Source organism: Coturnix japonica, chromosome 5, assembly GCF_054131305.1.
Source record: "Coturnix japonica strain WE chromosome 5, WE-NBRP24, whole genome shotgun sequence".
Classification (NCBI taxonomy): Eukaryota; Metazoa; Chordata; class Aves; order Galliformes; family Phasianidae; genus Coturnix; species Coturnix japonica.
Window position 1 is genome coordinate 2,742,703 of NC_140667.1, and position 17,304 is coordinate 2,760,006.

At 46.5% G+C, this 17,304-nt stretch overlaps 1 protein-coding gene across 9 annotated transcripts in view; it reads right to left on the minus strand.

Annotated features, from left to right (window-relative positions):
* Positions 1 to 2,134: 2,134 nt before the first annotated feature.
* Positions 2,135 to 17,304, minus strand: part of CCDC9B (coiled-coil domain containing 9B) — a 33,265-nt gene continuing 18,095 nt past the window's right edge. For 4 of the 9 annotated variants that reach the window (XM_015863272.3, XM_015863270.2, XM_085549838.1 and 1 more), the window contains 8 exons: positions 16,146 to 16,220; positions 13,929 to 14,113; positions 12,531 to 12,592; positions 11,972 to 12,025; positions 11,633 to 11,729; positions 6,608 to 6,665; positions 5,485 to 6,284; positions 2,135 to 3,530 (listed from right to left, as the gene is read on the minus strand). In XM_015863272.3, the coding sequence (XP_015718758.1) occupies positions 5,517 to 6,284; positions 6,608 to 6,665; positions 11,633 to 11,729; positions 11,972 to 12,025; positions 12,531 to 12,592; positions 13,929 to 14,113; positions 16,146 to 16,220 (1,299 nt within the window). In that variant the 3' untranslated portion in view covers positions 2,135 to 3,530; positions 5,485 to 5,516. Of the gene's footprint in view, positions 3,531 to 5,484; positions 6,285 to 6,607; positions 6,666 to 8,417; positions 8,956 to 11,632; positions 11,730 to 11,971; positions 12,026 to 12,530; positions 12,593 to 13,928; positions 14,114 to 16,145; positions 16,221 to 17,304 lie in introns of those variants that run through there. The other 5 variants (XR_014946884.1, XR_014946883.1, XR_014946882.1 and 2 more) reach the window with 4 other exon arrangements.

Below are 17,304 nucleotides of genomic sequence, written 5' to 3' on the forward strand. Positions count from 1 at the left end.
GCAGGACGATACAGAGGTTGGGATTGCTCTGGTACTGGCCTGCAGCTCAGAGCTGGCTTGGAACAGTACATCCCAAGCACGCTGGATGTACGTGGACTCCTGGCATTTTTTCTCTTTAAATACAATTGCTCTCAGAAGACTAATAGGGCATGGCTGCATAGGGCAGATGGGAGAGGAAGGGAATTGGATTAAATGGGCTGCATGGCCCTCTTCCAACCAGCCGTGTAGCAGGGGAGAGATGCTGTAACAACTTCAAGCTGCTCACCTGCGTGTGGTAGAGGTGGCCAAGGATCTTCAGGATGAGGGTGCATGTGGATGTTAACTTCTAATACCAATGGGTACTGGAGTGTTTGGGGAAGGCAGTTTGGCTGCAAGAGGTATTAGCTTGTTAACAGCATCAGATCTTCTGGCTATGGGACACTCATGTGAAAGCACGATGGCCCTAAGAAGGTATCTGGAATAGTGATATCTGTGCTCTTGGATAAATGTGCTGCTGATTGCTGAATGCCAAATTCACTGCAGCAATTCAAGCCTCCTTATTTTGAGTCCAGATTCCAGCCTTTAGAAGAGTTTGTGGTGCAGAAATTCCTGCATATTTGTGCTTCAAGTGCAGCATAGTTCTGTACCGGAATGTCAGAACGCATCATTGTCAAGTGTCAAGAGGAAGTAAATAACATGGTAGCTTAAAGTTTCCAATTCCTAGTCACAGTAATTGCTTAAGAGAATGGAGTTAAAGACCAGGCCTTGTTCTGCTTTTCCTTTTTGACTGAGAAGGGTCTCCTGATTGAGGAAAGGAACCTGACTGACTTAATGCACTTGCCCTCAGTCTGTACACACTGGTCTTGTCCTGTTGAGCTCAGTTTGTTCTAGGAGAGTGCACTGATATGACCAGAAGGAAGGGAAATAGCTGGAAGAAAAGTTATTGGGGCGTGTAATGCACTCCAGCAGCTGGCTCACATCTTCATATAATGAAAGATACCTGATTCCCCCCTCTGCATCTTCTCTCTTGGCCTCATCTGGTGTAACGGGTATTTTCTTATTCCCTGACTTCTAGGAGAGAATGATAGAAGAAACAGCCATGTCAGAGCTGGGTTTGCCAGTGACTGTGAGTGCAAACCTGCAAGCGAGCTGAGCCATTGTACAGCCCTTCAAAGGGAAGGCAGCAGGCAGCATTTTAACCTCACAGCAGTGCTGTACCCTGCTCTGTACCTCTCAATGACTTCAAGCTTTCTGCATAACTAAGAAAAGCACTATTACAAACTTTAAATTACAAGAATTTCTCACTAAGTGCTAGCTTAGCTTCAGGCACCTACACCTTTTGCATCCAATTGATGCGGAGGGGAATTGGTGTGGAAAATGGGTGAATGTTTCAGATACTTCAATACTTTCAGTCTCTGTACAGGGCTTTGCTTGCTTTTAGAAAGCCGAGTGGTGCCCTTCTGCTACAGCATTAGCCTTGTTGAGCTGGGGAACACAGAGCTGGAATGACTGGAAAGGGTTTCTAGTGTTGCACTAGGATTGTAAAGCTCTGGAGGCTGAATATTTCCAACCTTATCCAGATGTATTTTTGTCCTTGGGTTGAATTTCTTCATTGAATCAAGAACTGATTCACTGGTCTGTAACCTATTTGGATATTCAATCTGACTGCAGAGTTGTGCTGAAACTGACAATGCAACTTTGCCAACTTCAAGTAGTGTCAAGCTGTTCCTTTGGCTTGAAGGGAAAGGTGTCTTCTGCCTGATGGCTCCTCCTGCTTCCCTGTTGTGCATAACAGTTAAGAATATCTTGAGCTGAGAACATCCCTGACCTACCAGCTACTGCTGGGAGAGAACAGGTGTCTCTACAGGCAGCTTAATTTGCACTCTCATAGCTGCCATCACCTTTGCTTGCAAGGAAGGTGACATTGATGAGGTAGCTTCGATGCTTCTATGGATGAGTGAGCCTTGTGTTTCACTGCACGGCTGCAGTGAGCCCAGGAGGGGGGTCTTTGCCTAAGGGATCAGTGGAGCTCTCACTCGAGAGTTTCTTGCTAATGCATGGTATGAAGCCAATAAATTCACCTCAGTTTGGCACATAGGAATTCCCAGGCTTGTTCTTCATGACTTAGGTGCTACAGACGTGGAAAAGCCAAATGTTTGCATGTGCAAATACTAGTTTATTAAAACAGCATACAGTATTTCAGTCCACCACATATGCCAATCTTATCACCAAGGCAGCCTGCCATTCTAGCTAGCAAATGCATCTTGCAATGAAATCCAATAAATCTCCATGCATACGTGCCTGCAGTTGACTCCTGAAACTGCTTCAGGTTTTTAGGGCAGTGCTTCAAAGGGAAGGTGATATCCTTGCTTCTCTGTCACTTAGGAATCTAAGCACTTGTGCCTGCTTTCTGCCTGCCCCTTAATAGGTAGCCATATAGTTGCTGTTTGCTGTAAGCCTTACAGCTGCTTGGGAATCCAAGCTGGGTTTTTTGTCCTCATTTGTGCTTGTAATGCTCACTCAGTTCCTTAATGTGAAAGGTATCTTTTAAGGTTTGCTCCAAAGTTATGCTTGGCAGCTTTCAAGGGAGCAGCTGCCCTCTTCTTCAAGCCCAAGGCTTTGAAAGGCACAACCAGGAAGGTTGGCACTTGACAGGAAGCTCTGACTTTCAACTCCAGTTTGGCTGTGTTCCTCACTGCCAGCTCCTTCCTTGCTGCTGGAGGAGGGGATTGCATCTGTGCTGCTCTGCTCCTTGTCTTACTTAACACAAAGCTGTATCCCCAGTCAATGCAGCTTTTGAACTTCTTGGTCTTAGGCAGCAGTACTTTGCCAAGCTTCATGGATGAAGCAGCTACCTCCTATAGGAAAAAACGCTGTTCTTCCAACAGAGAACCATAAAACGGCCCAAGTTGGAAAGGACCCACAAGGATCCAACTCCTGGCTCCATATAGGACCATCTGTGCTCCACAGTGTAACCCAAGAATGCTCTTTGTGCCCGTGACCCATGCAACTCTATGTCCCACCACCACTTCAACTACACGCAGATCTCTATTATAAGAGCTGCCCTGACCACTACTTCACCCACCTACTGAGCTACGACATAGCATCTCATGCTGTCTCCTAATGCTCTGCTTTGTCATTTGTCTGCTCTGGAGAGCCCAGCAGCCTCTGCTCCCTACTGGCACATGTGCTTCCCTGCCAGCCTCTGGGGGAGGAAGTGGGTTAGCTGCCCAGAAGGAAAAAATCTTAACTTTAAACAGAATTAGTTATGAAACAAAATAAAGTGCATCCAGTAGATGTTTCATTGGCTTGCCACACAGCTACAATATAGGCAAAATAAATAAAAAAGAGAAGTGATGGTGTTTTCCTTGTGGGGAGTGTGGGTAGCCTTCCCTGCTCTTTGGCATATGGAGAGGAAGGGCTGATGCTGAAATTGAGCTTGAGGGTGATGAAGGGCACAGGGAAGGCGCTGAAAGTTGATTTCATAGAAGATCAAAGAGTGAGGCTATCGTCGTGCTCCTCTTCTCATCCACCACCTTCAGCACGTTATCCTGGCAAAACAAGAGCAGAGACAGTAACAGGGTTATCAGCCTTCAGGGAACAGCTGAGCATTAAATTTAAAGTGCCTGCTGAGCTTCAGCCTGACCTTCCTGCAAGGATGTGGCTGCTGTGGGTACCAGCATGTTGGGGCTGCATAAAAGGACCAGAGGGACCAGTGCTCTCCAAGCTAAACCCTTGAGATCTCTGCCTGCCTAACCCCAGACCAACATCTGAGACATAGCAGCAGTATCTTCTCAACTCTTAGACCTTGAGGGAAGAGGTATGTTCTTTGTAGCCCTGGAACTGCATTGAGAAGTGTGAGCTTCTGCTTGTCCTGCTTCCAGCACCAACCTTTAGCACTGGTTTGCATCAGACAGCTGACCCTGTCCGCCCTCCCCATCCTGCAGGCCCTGCCTGCCCCACTCCTGCTGACGTCAGCCAGAGCTGCAAGGTCAGATCCCTGGAGCTGCTCTGGAAATGTACCCCCAGCTGCATTTTCTCTAAAGATGTTAAGATTAATTTTCTCAAGAGAATTCAGGGAAAAAAGCTTCTGTGGTTTTTGTGTATCGTTTACTTCTCTGGGACTTGTTGGACATTCTCCAGGGATTCCAGTCCTGCACTTTGGATAAATATTTATTCCTTGTTATTTGAAGCAAATGATGAAAGCCCCACCACACTCTCTGCAAAGCATCTCCAACTGGTTTGAAGGTGCAGGAGATTTTCAGTGCCATAAATAGACATTAGTGGTGGAAGCTGTGAAATCCACACAGTGGCTGCTGCAAGGAGCTGCTGCTCTGCAGAAATGCCTGAGTTGGCAGCAGCTGCTGAGTTATCCGCTGCTACAGATAACTGCTGTGCTTTGGGATAGGTGGGATCTTGGAACCAGGGGACATCTCCCTGCCATCAGGTGCAATGGCACAAGACCTTTTTGCTCCAATATAACGGACTTGAGCTAAATGCCGGTGCACCATGTTTGCCTTCAGGATTCTCAGTAGCTATGCACGGGGACTGATCCCCTGGCATCACTATGCTTGGTGTCTTCCAAGCAATAAATAATTTCAAAGAGCTTTCTTGGTCTCTCACATTCCAGCTTAGCCAAATGGATGCACGAGTGCTTAAATGCAAACACCAGCTTAAGTCACCTCCAAGACTTCTTCAAGGCATAAAGGCTGTGTTTATAATTAAGCCTGCCTTAATAATTTAAGTGAAAAGTAATGGAGTAAAGAACTGTGCTGAATTGACTCAGGGCCCCATTATGAAGCCATAGGAATCTTCACTGCATTGCTGAGATGAAAATGGACTGCTCTAATTTATTGTTCCCTCTTAGCTGGTGTCTAGTTAATGACTACTTTTATCACTCAGGATGATTTTAATTCCTTCTTCCTATACTTGTAGGGGTATTTCTGGTAGATTGGAGAGGCATAGCCTGGGCACTAAAGTCCATGTACTATGTGCATTCAGGTCCCAACTTTCTCTTAAATAATGCTCCTCACTTAGAAGAGTTTTAGTTCCAGTACCCACTTAGTTCCTTAGACTTAGACATTAGTTCCTGCTAATTCTTGGTGTTTTTTCTTATTTTATATAGCTGCTGAGCTTGTGCTTTCTGTGCCTTTTGTATAGAACTGGATCGCAGCAAAGCTTAACCACTTCATCTCTAAGCCCCTTTGTGCCTCTGGTTAGGTGTCTGAAAACAGCCTGCTGGAATGAGGGAAAAGCCTTTGGTGAGGCCTCCATCTGGGCAGCTGATGCCTGGAGTGTCCACTTAGGAATAGTTCTGCTGCCTTTTTTCTTACAGGATAGTGAGATACAGCCTCCCCTGGTGGCAGGACCACATCCTGACTTATTGGGCTGATGTAGCACATGTGGGTATGACACCTTGGGCTGTGACACTGCCTGGGAGGAATGTATTTGGCAAAGGTAACTATTTGGCAAAGGACACCATGATGAGTGGGGTCAGGAACTCACCTTCCATCTCAGACAGACTGTTGCATTATTTGCTAGTTGAGAGTGTCCCCACTGTCCTTGTCCTTGCCATCCTCAGGCTGGTCCCCTTCCCTGGACTGTCGTTTTGCCACATCCTGCTCAGGAATAACAGTCCCATTGGAATTGTTTTTCTCTGTGGGCAAAGGTTCTCCTGTGTGTTGAGTGTCTTCAGCATCTTCAACTCTTTTCAGAGCAAGTGTTTGTCCCTCAAGGGCAGTGTTTTGGGCCACTTCCTCCCCTCTTTTTCCCACCAGCTGTCCTTGATCTGCATCCAGTCTGTCTCCTGCATCTGTGTCCATTTTTCCTCCGTGACTGTTAGAAGAGTCCTCAGTTGATTCCTGTTCAGAAGCTGTCTTTTTCTCTAAGCCACCTCCATCTAACTCAGCTCCCACAGGCAATAATAAGGTCTCCTCACTGTTGTGCTTAGTGGCTTGCACAGCACTTGAAAGGCCACTTTGTGAAGCACTGCTATTTGTGCTCTCATTCTCCTGGGGGATATCAGCAGTGCCAGGCTTCCCATTGGCATCTTCCTCAATAAGTTCCTCACTTGCCTTGGACCTCAGCTCCAAGTCACCTGTGCTGGCCTCAGAGACCTCCTTGCTGAGTCCTTTCACTCTTCTCCTTTCCTCCTTCTGGCCACTGTGGGCAGGCCAGGCCTTCCCACTTCGCCTCCCAGGCTCTTGAAGGTTTGATGGTTTCACCTTCTCCTCCAGCTCAGCTGGGCAGTTCTCTTCCACCACCTCTTCACCTTTGCTTTTCTGCTTGTCTGTACCAAGGTTCCTCTTAAAAACAAACAAAAACCCACAACGGCGGATATATTTATTTCAGCTTATTAAAATATCAGTATATGCTATTCCTTGTCTATGATGCTTCCCAACATAGGAGAATAAATTTGCTGAGGCCATTAAAAGAAACAAAAGGTGAAACAGACTAATTGGGGGTTGTTATACTGACCAAGGGTCAATGCCCTCACATCCTGCCACCTGGAGAGTGCTGTCAAGGGGTACATTTATCCCAGCACAGTGATCTCCCTTCTCTGTACTGGCTGACAAGCTTACTAATGGTGCATGCTTTGTGTAAACTCAACAGCCCCCCTTGAACTCACCTGGCTGTCAGGTTCATCCTTCAGAAAAGACGTGTCCTCGCCTTCTTTTGCATCCCACCTGTCAAGAGAGAAAATACAAGATTCAGGCTTTCAGGGTCTCACAAAAAAGCTGCGTTCCCTGCTGGATGCCTGGGCAGGAATTTCTACCAGTGCCATCCATTCCTTGTCTGAGCCCCATCTCCAAGTAATAAAAGATAACAGTGGTCAACATAACTGGTCCAGTTCCTTTCCTGGCACCTGCAAAGCATTCAGCCTGTTCAGAGACGCTCATCTGAGACCACTAAATCTTGATGAACTGCTTGTTATACTTCCAAACGTAATGAAAACATAAAATCCAATTGCCAGAACAGACAGTTGTCATTAGACTAACAAGATATATGGTCTGTTTGTGCTGACCACAGCCTGGTCCTGCTCCCCTGGCAGTGCCCACATGTTCCAGATATCTGCAATGGCAGACACAGAAGGCAGACACTGCAGGGTAAAAGCTCACTGGAATAGCTGGAGGAACCGGAGGTAAGGACACGTACAAGACTGCAAGAATGGCTGTAAGAGTCAGACTGAACCCACCTAACCCAAGCCCTTTTGCCCTCCCAGCATCACTGGCAGATGCTTGGGGTACAGTTTGATGTACTTAATCCTTCCCTAGAACCTTGCCCAGCTTCCAGAAACATGCAGCTCTGCAATTTCCTGAGCCTGCGACACTATCTGTGTGTTGAGTCATGCTCTGTTCAGTCTCTTCCAAAGGCTTGTATAAGTGCATTTTGGCCCCATACTAAATTTGCAGCAGCTACAACATCCTGTGCCAAAGAGGGCAACAGCTCAGCCAAAGGCTGCACAGAGAAATGTTTTCTTTTGCTTGTTGGAGTTTGCTTGGGTAAATGTAGATGTGAATTTGTTCATGCAGAACTACTGGGTATGGCAGGTCTTGTAATCCTTCGCCATTCAAATGTATGAGTTGAGTCACAAGTGCACAACATAGACGTATATTTGTATGCATTTCTCCCTGCCACATACTCTTAAAAGCACATGTGCAGAGGTGTATGAGATTTAATTCTCTAGACAGATTATGCTGAACTCGCTGGCCACTTCAGCAGGCAAACTTGGGCCTAAAAAACGACAATGCACACTGGGGTGACTGCATTCAGGCATTTCCAGAGGCAAATGTGCACAGTTACAGTGATCACACGTGCCCTTGTGAAACCTGTATGGGAATTGCCATCACAGGTTCTGCTGTACAATCATACTGAACTACTCCACGCTGTCTCTGCAGCTAGTGAAGCCCCTTGGGCAGCAGTGAGTTGCATTTGTAAGCACTTCAAGGCTCTCACAGGGTGTAGAGCTGGGTATGGTGTCTTCAATAAGCTAACTCTGCTCTGACTACTCAGCCACCGTGTCTCCTGCAAAGCCAGTCCAGAACAGGTCACCACCACAGGCCTAAATACAGCCAAAACAAACCAGACACCAATCCTGAAATAATCATCACTGCCTGATGTGTTCCTCCTCCCCATCATCACCACGAACATACCAGAATGTGCTGCTGATCACTGACACCCAAAAGAAATACTCAGTGCATTCCCTAGTATGCTGATGTTATTCATGATAGGTGAGCACACGGGAACTCAGCTACAGTTTTTGTCTGGAAGTCATGAATCACAGAATCATTTGAGTTGGAAGGGACCTTTAAAGGTTGTCTAGTCCAACTCCCCTGCATTGAACAGGGACACCTACAGCTTGATCAGGCTGTTCAGAGCCCTGACCTTGAATGTCTCCAGGGACAGGGCATCCATAAAATGCTCCAAATGGATCTTACCACTGCTGTTGGGTTGCTTGGACTTGAATGGGAGGAAAGTCTGTGAGCGATAAAGGGCTGATCCAAACGAAGGTAAGGAATATTCAGCACCTCAAGGGCACCTTGAGCCTTTCTGGAATGAGAGGAAAGGCTTGAGGAATGGCTTTTCCCAAAAAAAAGTAGGAGAGCAAAGGATGCTCTTCCAGCTTCAAAGATACGATTACATGGACAGACAGGACATCTTCTAGATCAACAGAGACGCAGAGGCAGCAGTGGAGAGGAGGTAAGAAAAAGGAAGTCCAGGAGGTGAGATGGGTGGGCAGAAGGAAAGCTATTCTGAAGTTATTCAGGCAGGATGGCACAATTAGTGCTGAAGGAGGCGGCCATGCTGCAGTAGACAAATGTTTGGCTTCCTCATTTTTCCAAGGTCCACAGATGAACACAAGGACTTTAGGGTATGACTCCATGTTCCTACTCATCTCAGCAGTGCTTAAGATACTTCTCTGTAGTTATAAATGAACCATGGTTTTCCATCCTGGTAGCTGATATATATGGAGTACTGAAACAGCAAACAAGAATGAAAAAAGTCAATCAAGAGATTTTCTAGCTCAGTTTGTAATGGACAATGTTCATGGAGGAGTACGATGAATTATTTCACTGGTAAATAAAGCAAGAAAAAAAAAAGTAACGTCTCTCTGAAGACAACAGTACAATAAATTTTATAATTTCATCAGCAAGATAAGTTAGGCATCTGAACAGGACTCCAGCACCAGCTGTTCTGGGGACTTAAAGTTTTTAATGGGTATGAATATCATTTTGACTAAACCCAGTGACCCTACAGTGGCTAGATACATTAAAATGCCTCCAAGCCTCTGCACTGGGGGCACAGATATACTGAAAACCCACACTTGCCCAATTTGTTGTGAAAACAAATGAACAGGCTGTGCAAGTCCATGGCTCAAGAGGCCTTTAGTCAGCTGGGTGCACTGCATAAACCTGCTAAAGGCAGTGATCTGAGGAAAGCAAAGGGATAACACTGTCCTACTACATAATCAAAACACCTACTAAGTAATTAAAAGTGCTGATGCCCATGTAGAACACTACAGTTTAAATGATGTTATCTGTCCTAGCTGTTGGCAGAGGGCAGGCTGCCTTTGATGACCTACACAAGTGCAGGAGCAGAAGAGGCAAGCAGGGACCACTGTGGGAAGAAAGTCCCATAGCTGCCAATGAGTGGCAGCTCAATGAGATGTTATCAAACAGCACTCCAAGCTGGCCACGCAGGGGCTCAGCAGCAGTCTGTATAAAAGCTTAAATCCCAACCCAACATTATTTCTTTGAATTCCTGACATAAGACAGCTAGCCAAGGCATTCCTTCTGAGCATGGTGCTCAGAATGCAACACAGAAGGAGAAAGAAACATCTCAAGAGCTGGTTATGATTTCTGGTAACCAGTCAGCATCCTCTGACACAGGCATACTTTGGGGTGTAAGTCAACCTTTGCTGAAGAGGAGGAGATGAAAACAGTGGTCTGACCTTCCCCAGAGTCTGACTGAGATCAAGATAGAACCAGAGGCAGGACCTGAGTGTAGCCCTCTGACCTGCAGATCATTATGAGATCCATCTATCTGCTTTGCCTATAAAAGAGAAGTAAGAAACTCTTCATCCATTTCAAAGTGCCACTGAAAATCCACACAGCTCTCTCACTGAACGTACACCCAGCACACATTTAACCAGATAAATGCACCAAACTGTGCAACTAAACATCCACAGAGCACAACACAATGACTGATATTAGTACTGAACTCTAAGATTAAACACTGGAAGCCCTATTCTTCCAACACCATCCTATTTTCTAAGGCCTTTCCTTACATTCTGCTTCTTATGAGCAACAACACGATCTTTGCAATGAGTGTAACTCACATTCCCAGAAAATACTGGCAGGGAAATCACAGTGTTCTGTGCGACTTCTTCCAGCCCTTGGGAACATTGAGTGTGTCTCCCACAATGAGACATGTTCTACTCCGCAGCTATGAGTTGTCCTATGAACCTTTGTCAATGCAGAAGGCAGAGCCTCCTGTTTTATTATGTTTGCCCACGATGTCACAGGCAGATATTGGTGGTATGGCAGCAGAAGTTGAACCAGATTACAACCAGAGAACTGTGTAGGAGCTGAATATCGTTTTCAATGTGTTTGAAATGAAGATGATGATGTAATATCGCAAAGTTTGCACCAGGTGGGTCCCACAAGTGCTCATACAGGAACGGAAAGAACACCACATGCTTTAGTTTCCATTAAAATAAATAGGAGGCATTACTTTTGGAGCTACCTGTGTACTACCCTGACAGCAGACTCCTGCATACACAGACCCTGCCTAGCACTCCTACATCCAGCAAACAGCAGATGACCTCCAGCCAGCTAATTTATTGTACAATGCTGTGCTTTATGCCTATAAAACACAAACCTGTTTATGCACCTGTTTAACTGTGTGGCCATAACTGACCTGACTGGTTGAAGAACTAACAGGAAAAGCTACTGGAATGGTCTTGTGTTCCAGATAAAGCTTGGGGTATGTAATCATCATCCTTTTGTTGCCTGCTAAAGGGCACAGCAGCGCTATGAAGACAATCTCTATTATTAAACCATTAGGTAGCGTGGCTCAGGGAGCCTGAAGACTGTGCTGGATTTAATTACAGAGATCAGCAGGGGAAGGGACACAAGGGAGTATGTGGGTGAACCTGAAAAATGCACTTACTTTTGCAGGTGTTCTGAAATTGCTTCAGTGAAAATCACTACACTGCTGTGTGCTGCCCACAACTGGCAGGAACAGGTCACTTCTCTAGCACTTTATCAACCCTAATTACTATTGGTTCAGCTGGAAACTATCTTTGGAGGCAGCTCCCCCACATCAGAGATGCCTGGAAGTCAGATAATGTGTTCAAAAGCCTCCCATGGCACGTGCCAGTGCCCAAATCTGGTTCCAGAGTATCCCTAGCCTCTGCTGGCGGCCCTAAGAGCATTGATGCAGCAGGTCAGGACTGCGAAGATGCACCCCACAGCTGCCACAACCCCCCATGAAGTGAAGTCCTGCCAGTCATGGTCCATGCTAATGCAGATCCATCTGAGCAGCTGCCACTGCACAGTATCTCTGTCCGCCCTCAGCATCAGGCAATGAATCAGACCTGGAAATGGACATCACAAGCACTGGATTGTGGCATTGCTGCCAGTCTCTTTACCTTCTGGCTCTGCCCGTCAGTCTGTCCTTTCCTTTGGCTCGGCTGCTCGTTGCTTTGGGACCAGGATCGCTCACATTCACGCTGTGCTGTCCTGCACCTAGGAGACAGGTTGTAAAGGCCATGCAAAAGCAGACAGAACTGCCAGAACTGGTGGGGTCAACATCCTTGTATCACTGGAAAATACCCTTGGATGGGGAAGCCTCTGAAGTTGCACGCATACTATACATACATTTAACAAGCTATGAATACAAAATGAGAATTTAGAACTCTCCCCATGGGGCACGTCAAAGGTGCTGACATTTAGGAGGGTGACACAACTGAGTCATGTGGTTTACTCACCTCTCCCATTGGAAGGAAAGGACCTGTGCTGGAATTTCCTTGCATTTCTTCCCCCTAAAAGGACAAAGAAAAGCATGCACAAAGTGAGTGACAGCCCGTATCGGACAGGTAGCAGAGAGCTTGGCATTCAAATAGGGTACTGCAAGGGAAAGCTTTGCTGTGCCAGTCCATCTCCTGAGAAACAGGAATTGTGATGGACTTATGCTAGTAAAGAAGCCAGCATGTGCCACAGGGATCAGAGATGAAGTGCTCTGGAATAGGATTGCCTCTCAAACCACTGTTTGGGAAAGGAGGCAGTGGTGGGCCTCTGCGTTGTGTTGTACAAGGTTACAGAAACCATGCCACTGCTCTCCCTGGGAAGGTAAGAAGCACTAGCAACCAGATGCTCAAATCCCATCCCCTGAGCACTCTGTAAAGCAGAGAGGGCTGAGACCCCAACACTGCACTCAGAGGCATTTGCCGAGGAAAGCAGAGTGACAGCCATGACAGCTGTGGCACTGGGATTCGCACGATCAGCATTCATTAGCATCAGGACAGAATCTAGGTGTCCCTTGCCAACCTTTCTTATTGCTGGGATTATCCAAGGCTGGCTCCCCATCCTTAACAAAGTCCTCTTCAAACCTGCAGGTTAAAAACAGGCATTGTCAGACCTGACCATTCTCTTCCACTGTGCAAAAGTGTGGGCAGGAGACCTCAAGACGACACAGGCTCCAGCCCTTCTTCACCTGCCCACTGGCAAATATGTGCAGGTTTGTCAGCAGAAGCTGAGACTGCATGCATTAACCAGGAGAGATGAGGCTGTGAGGCAATTCTACCCCAAAGGAGAACCTCTAAAATCTTTACGTCTGTACCTATATGTTTTTAATTCTATGAATATCCATGTAATCTATGAGATGCCTGTAGTGTAACCGTACAAAGCCCAAACACAATTCTATGATTCTATGATTCCCAAGCTCCTAACCACAATTTGAAGTAGCTTCAGGACTTGTCATCTCAGGTCAGACCTGTGGACTAGATTTGTTTGGTTGGTTTCTAATCCTGCTTGTCAAGTATTATGGCTTTTTTTCTTAAAAATGGATATTTGGGAGAATATGAGGACTCAGAGCTGTCTTACCAGCAATACTCAGCACCTGCTGAAGTCAACCTCTGATTATTGGAATCTCAATAAAAATCTACATATTCGAGTCCTATTCTCCAACCAAAAGATTGTCCCATCCTTCTGCCCTGAGTCATTTAGCAGTGAGCCCATGGAATGTGCCCTGACTCCAAACCCTATCCTGCTGCAGGTGCTAAGGCATCCTCCAAAGCTTTCTAGCCAGTGCAGCTCAGCTGGAAAAGCACAGTTAAATGAACCGTGTTTAAAGTGGGGAGATGTCAGAGCGCACTGAGAGCTCTCCCACACTACCCAGCATTTCTCCTGTACCATGCAGGTGGTCTCTGAAGTAATCACTCCTCCCTGGGGAGGATATAAGCCTGTTTTCTCATCTTGTGATTGAAAAGGAGAAACAAGGGCTTTGAGAAAACCCTTGGACTAGCAACACAAGTTTGTCTGTTCTTGTTTCAAGAAGAGCACCTGCACCTCCTCCCTGCCACTGGACCTGTCCTAGTGGGGATAGAGAGGACTCTCCAGGCATAGACTTAAGCATGGATTCATGCTTCCCTTCCTCCCTCAGCCCTTGTCCTTGTAGGAACAACGGCAAGCAATCTTAGCACAAAGTATTTCCTATCAGGGTAGAAGACAGAAAGAAGAGAATTGCTCTGGTATCTGGTCCACCTGACAGAAATGAGCAGAAGAACCACAGAACGGCTTAGGTTGGAGGCAGAGATGAAAATTGAGTCAGGGAGAGGCAGATGGCAGCATGGGATTCCGTAAGCAATGAACATCTGTACAAGATCTCATCACTGGCTTTACTCAGCCTGCTGCAGACAAACCACCCCGGGACACTGGAGGACCTACATGTGCTCTGACTTCTCCACATCCCAAGCCCGCCTCCACTCGCCCTTTGCATTCTTGTGCCGTGCCAGTCGCTCCAGGTCAATCTGATCTCGCTCTCTCTTCCAGCGGATGTACTCTGAGCGTTCCCGTCCACTCAAGGGGAAACTGAGGTCTCCGAGGCACTTCTGGACTGACTTCCCACCCTCCTAGGGAGGCAAAAGAGCTTCTTGTTAATAAACTGCCTGAAACATCTGTATTTGATTGTTACCACCAGAGATCACAGAATCAGAGAATCATTAAGGCTGGAAAAGATCATGGAGTTCAACCACCATGACCACTAAACCATGTCCCTAAGTGCCACAATTACCCTATGTCTATATATGTGTCTATATATCTACCCTATACATCTATGCCAATGCATCGCCACTCATTCTGGGAAGAAATTCTTCCTAATATTCAACCTGAATCCCCCATGGCACAACTGCAGGCCATTACCTCTCGCCTTAATGCTCACTAATATTTGAAAACCATTTGGAGCAAGGTGCCACTTCTGTAAAGCAACGTGCACACAGAAGGACTCCACTTTAACCATAGCCTGAATATGCTGGTCCCATGGTTGGTAATATCTAATTGACTTTATAGAGAAAAGAACTGAGACAAAAAAGAAAAAAAAAAGAAGTTATGCAGCTTGTTCAGATCCACTTTGTAAATCCATGGTCAGATTAGAGCTAGCAACTATTCCATCCCAGAGATATTCAACAGCAAGATGATTGTTTGTGTCAATGCATTTCTGAATAGCTGTTCCACTTTGTCCAGATTAACATGGACAACATTATATTCCTAAGGAAAAAGATCGTTCAGAGCTGATGGAGCTCTGTGAAACTCCAGCAAAATGTGCAAAGAGGGAGAATTGGGTAATCCAGCCATCAAGTTAATGGATGGGGTAGAAATAGGAGCCAACCGGTGTTGTTAAGCAACGCTGTGTAGCAAATAGCTTAGTGCTGAGTCCTGGGGTGTTAATTACCAGTGGGTAATTCATTACTTCATACATGTGCCCTTCTCCACATGGGAATTAACTCCTCAGTGTTGTACTGCTGATAAAAGCAGAGCAGAGGGGAAGAATGGCTGAAAGCCCTGTTGCCAAGGAGATGTACCTGCGTGGGTTGGAGTTGAGGTGGCAGTAATTGTTCCTCTGTTCCTTAGCTGGTGGGAGTTGGGGGACCTGAGGCTGCCTCTCTGAGAATGGAAAGATGAGGTCTACAGAAAGGCAGAGCAAAGCAAAGGCAACCACCAATCCCTTGGTTTGGATGTAAGGCTAAGAGATGCTCTGGAGCTCCAGAGCCAGAAAAGCACAGTGGGTCCTGCCACAGCAAATGCATCCACAGATGAAAGGCATGCAAGAGCTGAACAGCACACAGCTGGAGAGAGCAGGGTTCAGACTCCCAAGTCAGGGGATAAAGGATGTGCCCTGAATCATCACCTTGACTGTTAGCAAAGAAGAAGCCAAAAACTGAGGCTGATACCCATCCTCTCCCACGGGTGGATGCAGTGGGATCTGTGGGTCCTGCCAAGAAGTGGGAGATGGTATCTGAGCAGGGGTTTGCCTTGTCTGGGGCACAGCTGTGCTTAGCTGGACTGTAAAGCTACTGTGCTACCTTGTTCTGCTATAGGGGGCTCAGCTGGGATTAACAGTTAAGAGCCCATCTGTGTTCTCTTAATGAATCCTGTTGAGGTGGGTCTATTCAATTTATGCTCCATTAATTAAGAACATCTGCAGGCTCATGGGAGTCAGCATGTCCTCCAGGTTTGCATTAAACAGTCAGTAGGAAGGCCTGTGCTTTAATTTACCTCCATCCTGCTCAGCTTCTGTTCAAGTGAGGTTCTGCAGCTAATGAGGTCTGAGACTTCCAAGCCACAGGGAGAGGAAATGATTAGGACTGTGCTTTTGCACTTGGGTAAGTGTGCTTCCCTATATTCCCACTTCTGTGCTAGGGATATAAGTAGCCATGACAAGATGTGATGAGCAAGTTCCTGCTGCTCTGAGGCTGGCTCCTTAGCTTCAGGTGTGTTAGCTGTTCAGCAAAGCTTTAGAGGAGGAGAGGAATAAGCAATGCGGACCACATCAGACTATAGTGCTATTTGTTTTAGCACTTAGGTAATTTACTGACAGGGAGGCACATTTTGCTGGTTCCCATCTCCAAGACAAGTGTCGCTTAAAGGACATTGGGTAGCACTCACCTTACGGCCATGCTCACTTTCAGGGCCTCTGTCACTGTCTGATCTCCTCTTCTCCACTGTTCTCCTCTCCTCTATCTGCAAGGGCACAGACACAGGAATTACTTCAGGATAAAGCAAGGACTCCTGGCTGGGGTTGTGTTTGCAATCCCTCTGCTCATTGTGACATGTAAGATCTGCCCTAGAAAGATTAGGAAAAAGAGGTTGGTTCCTGGAATCCTGACTCAAGCTAAAATGAAGAAGGGAAAAAGTTGGAAAGTAAGGAATGTAAGAAGAAGGGATGAATTCCTACAGGATGCTGAGGCATCCACAGATTCCCTTCCCTGTTGAACTCTGTGGAGCTGGGCTACGTGTGAGGCTGAGATTCTCGTGCTGCTGTTTTGCACAGCCAGGCAAAACTGAAAAACAAAGAGGGAAGTCACAGTGCAAACTGCCAGATCAGCCATTCGAGAAAGCATCAGTGCTGTGAGGGCCAACCCAGGCTGGAAACAGAATTATAATCCAATTATTTAGCACCCCTAGCTTTAGCGTGGCACGACAGGGCTGAATGCTGGAAACTTGGATCTCCACATCTCTATGCAGTGCCCCAAAGCAACTAATTCTGCTATTCACATGTATGCTGTGGTATCATGTAGGGAAGGAGCTGGAGTCCAGATAAACTGTCAGCAGCAGCAGGCAGTCTTTTCTGGGGGGTTGTGCAGGTGGGAAACGTGATCTTATAGCCAGTGCTATAAATTGAGACATTGCATTTATAGAGAGATTAAAACAGAAGAAACCGGGAAACTTAGCTTATTTGAGGAAGCTGGCTGGGGAGCAAGGTGTAGATGGATGTTTAGCCTGTGAAGCAGTAGTAAGAAACATGAGCTGTTTTAGAAAGCTGGAGCTCCTCTGTCCCTGGGGGAAATGGGAGGACGGGGAGAAGAGATGGAAGAGAAGGAGCACTGATTGCCTTGGAAATGCCAAAGACAGCTCATTGAGAAACTGAAGCAGGGAACTGCATGGGTGTGATTATTGTTTCATCTGTGTCTGCATATTTCTCATGCAAGCTCACACAGAAAGTGATTTGGTTTGGAGCTTTTACAATGCCTGATTGTGTCCCCAAAGATGGGAAGTGAAAAGCCAGAGCATCCGCACAGCCAGAGCACTGAGCCAGGGCTTGTGC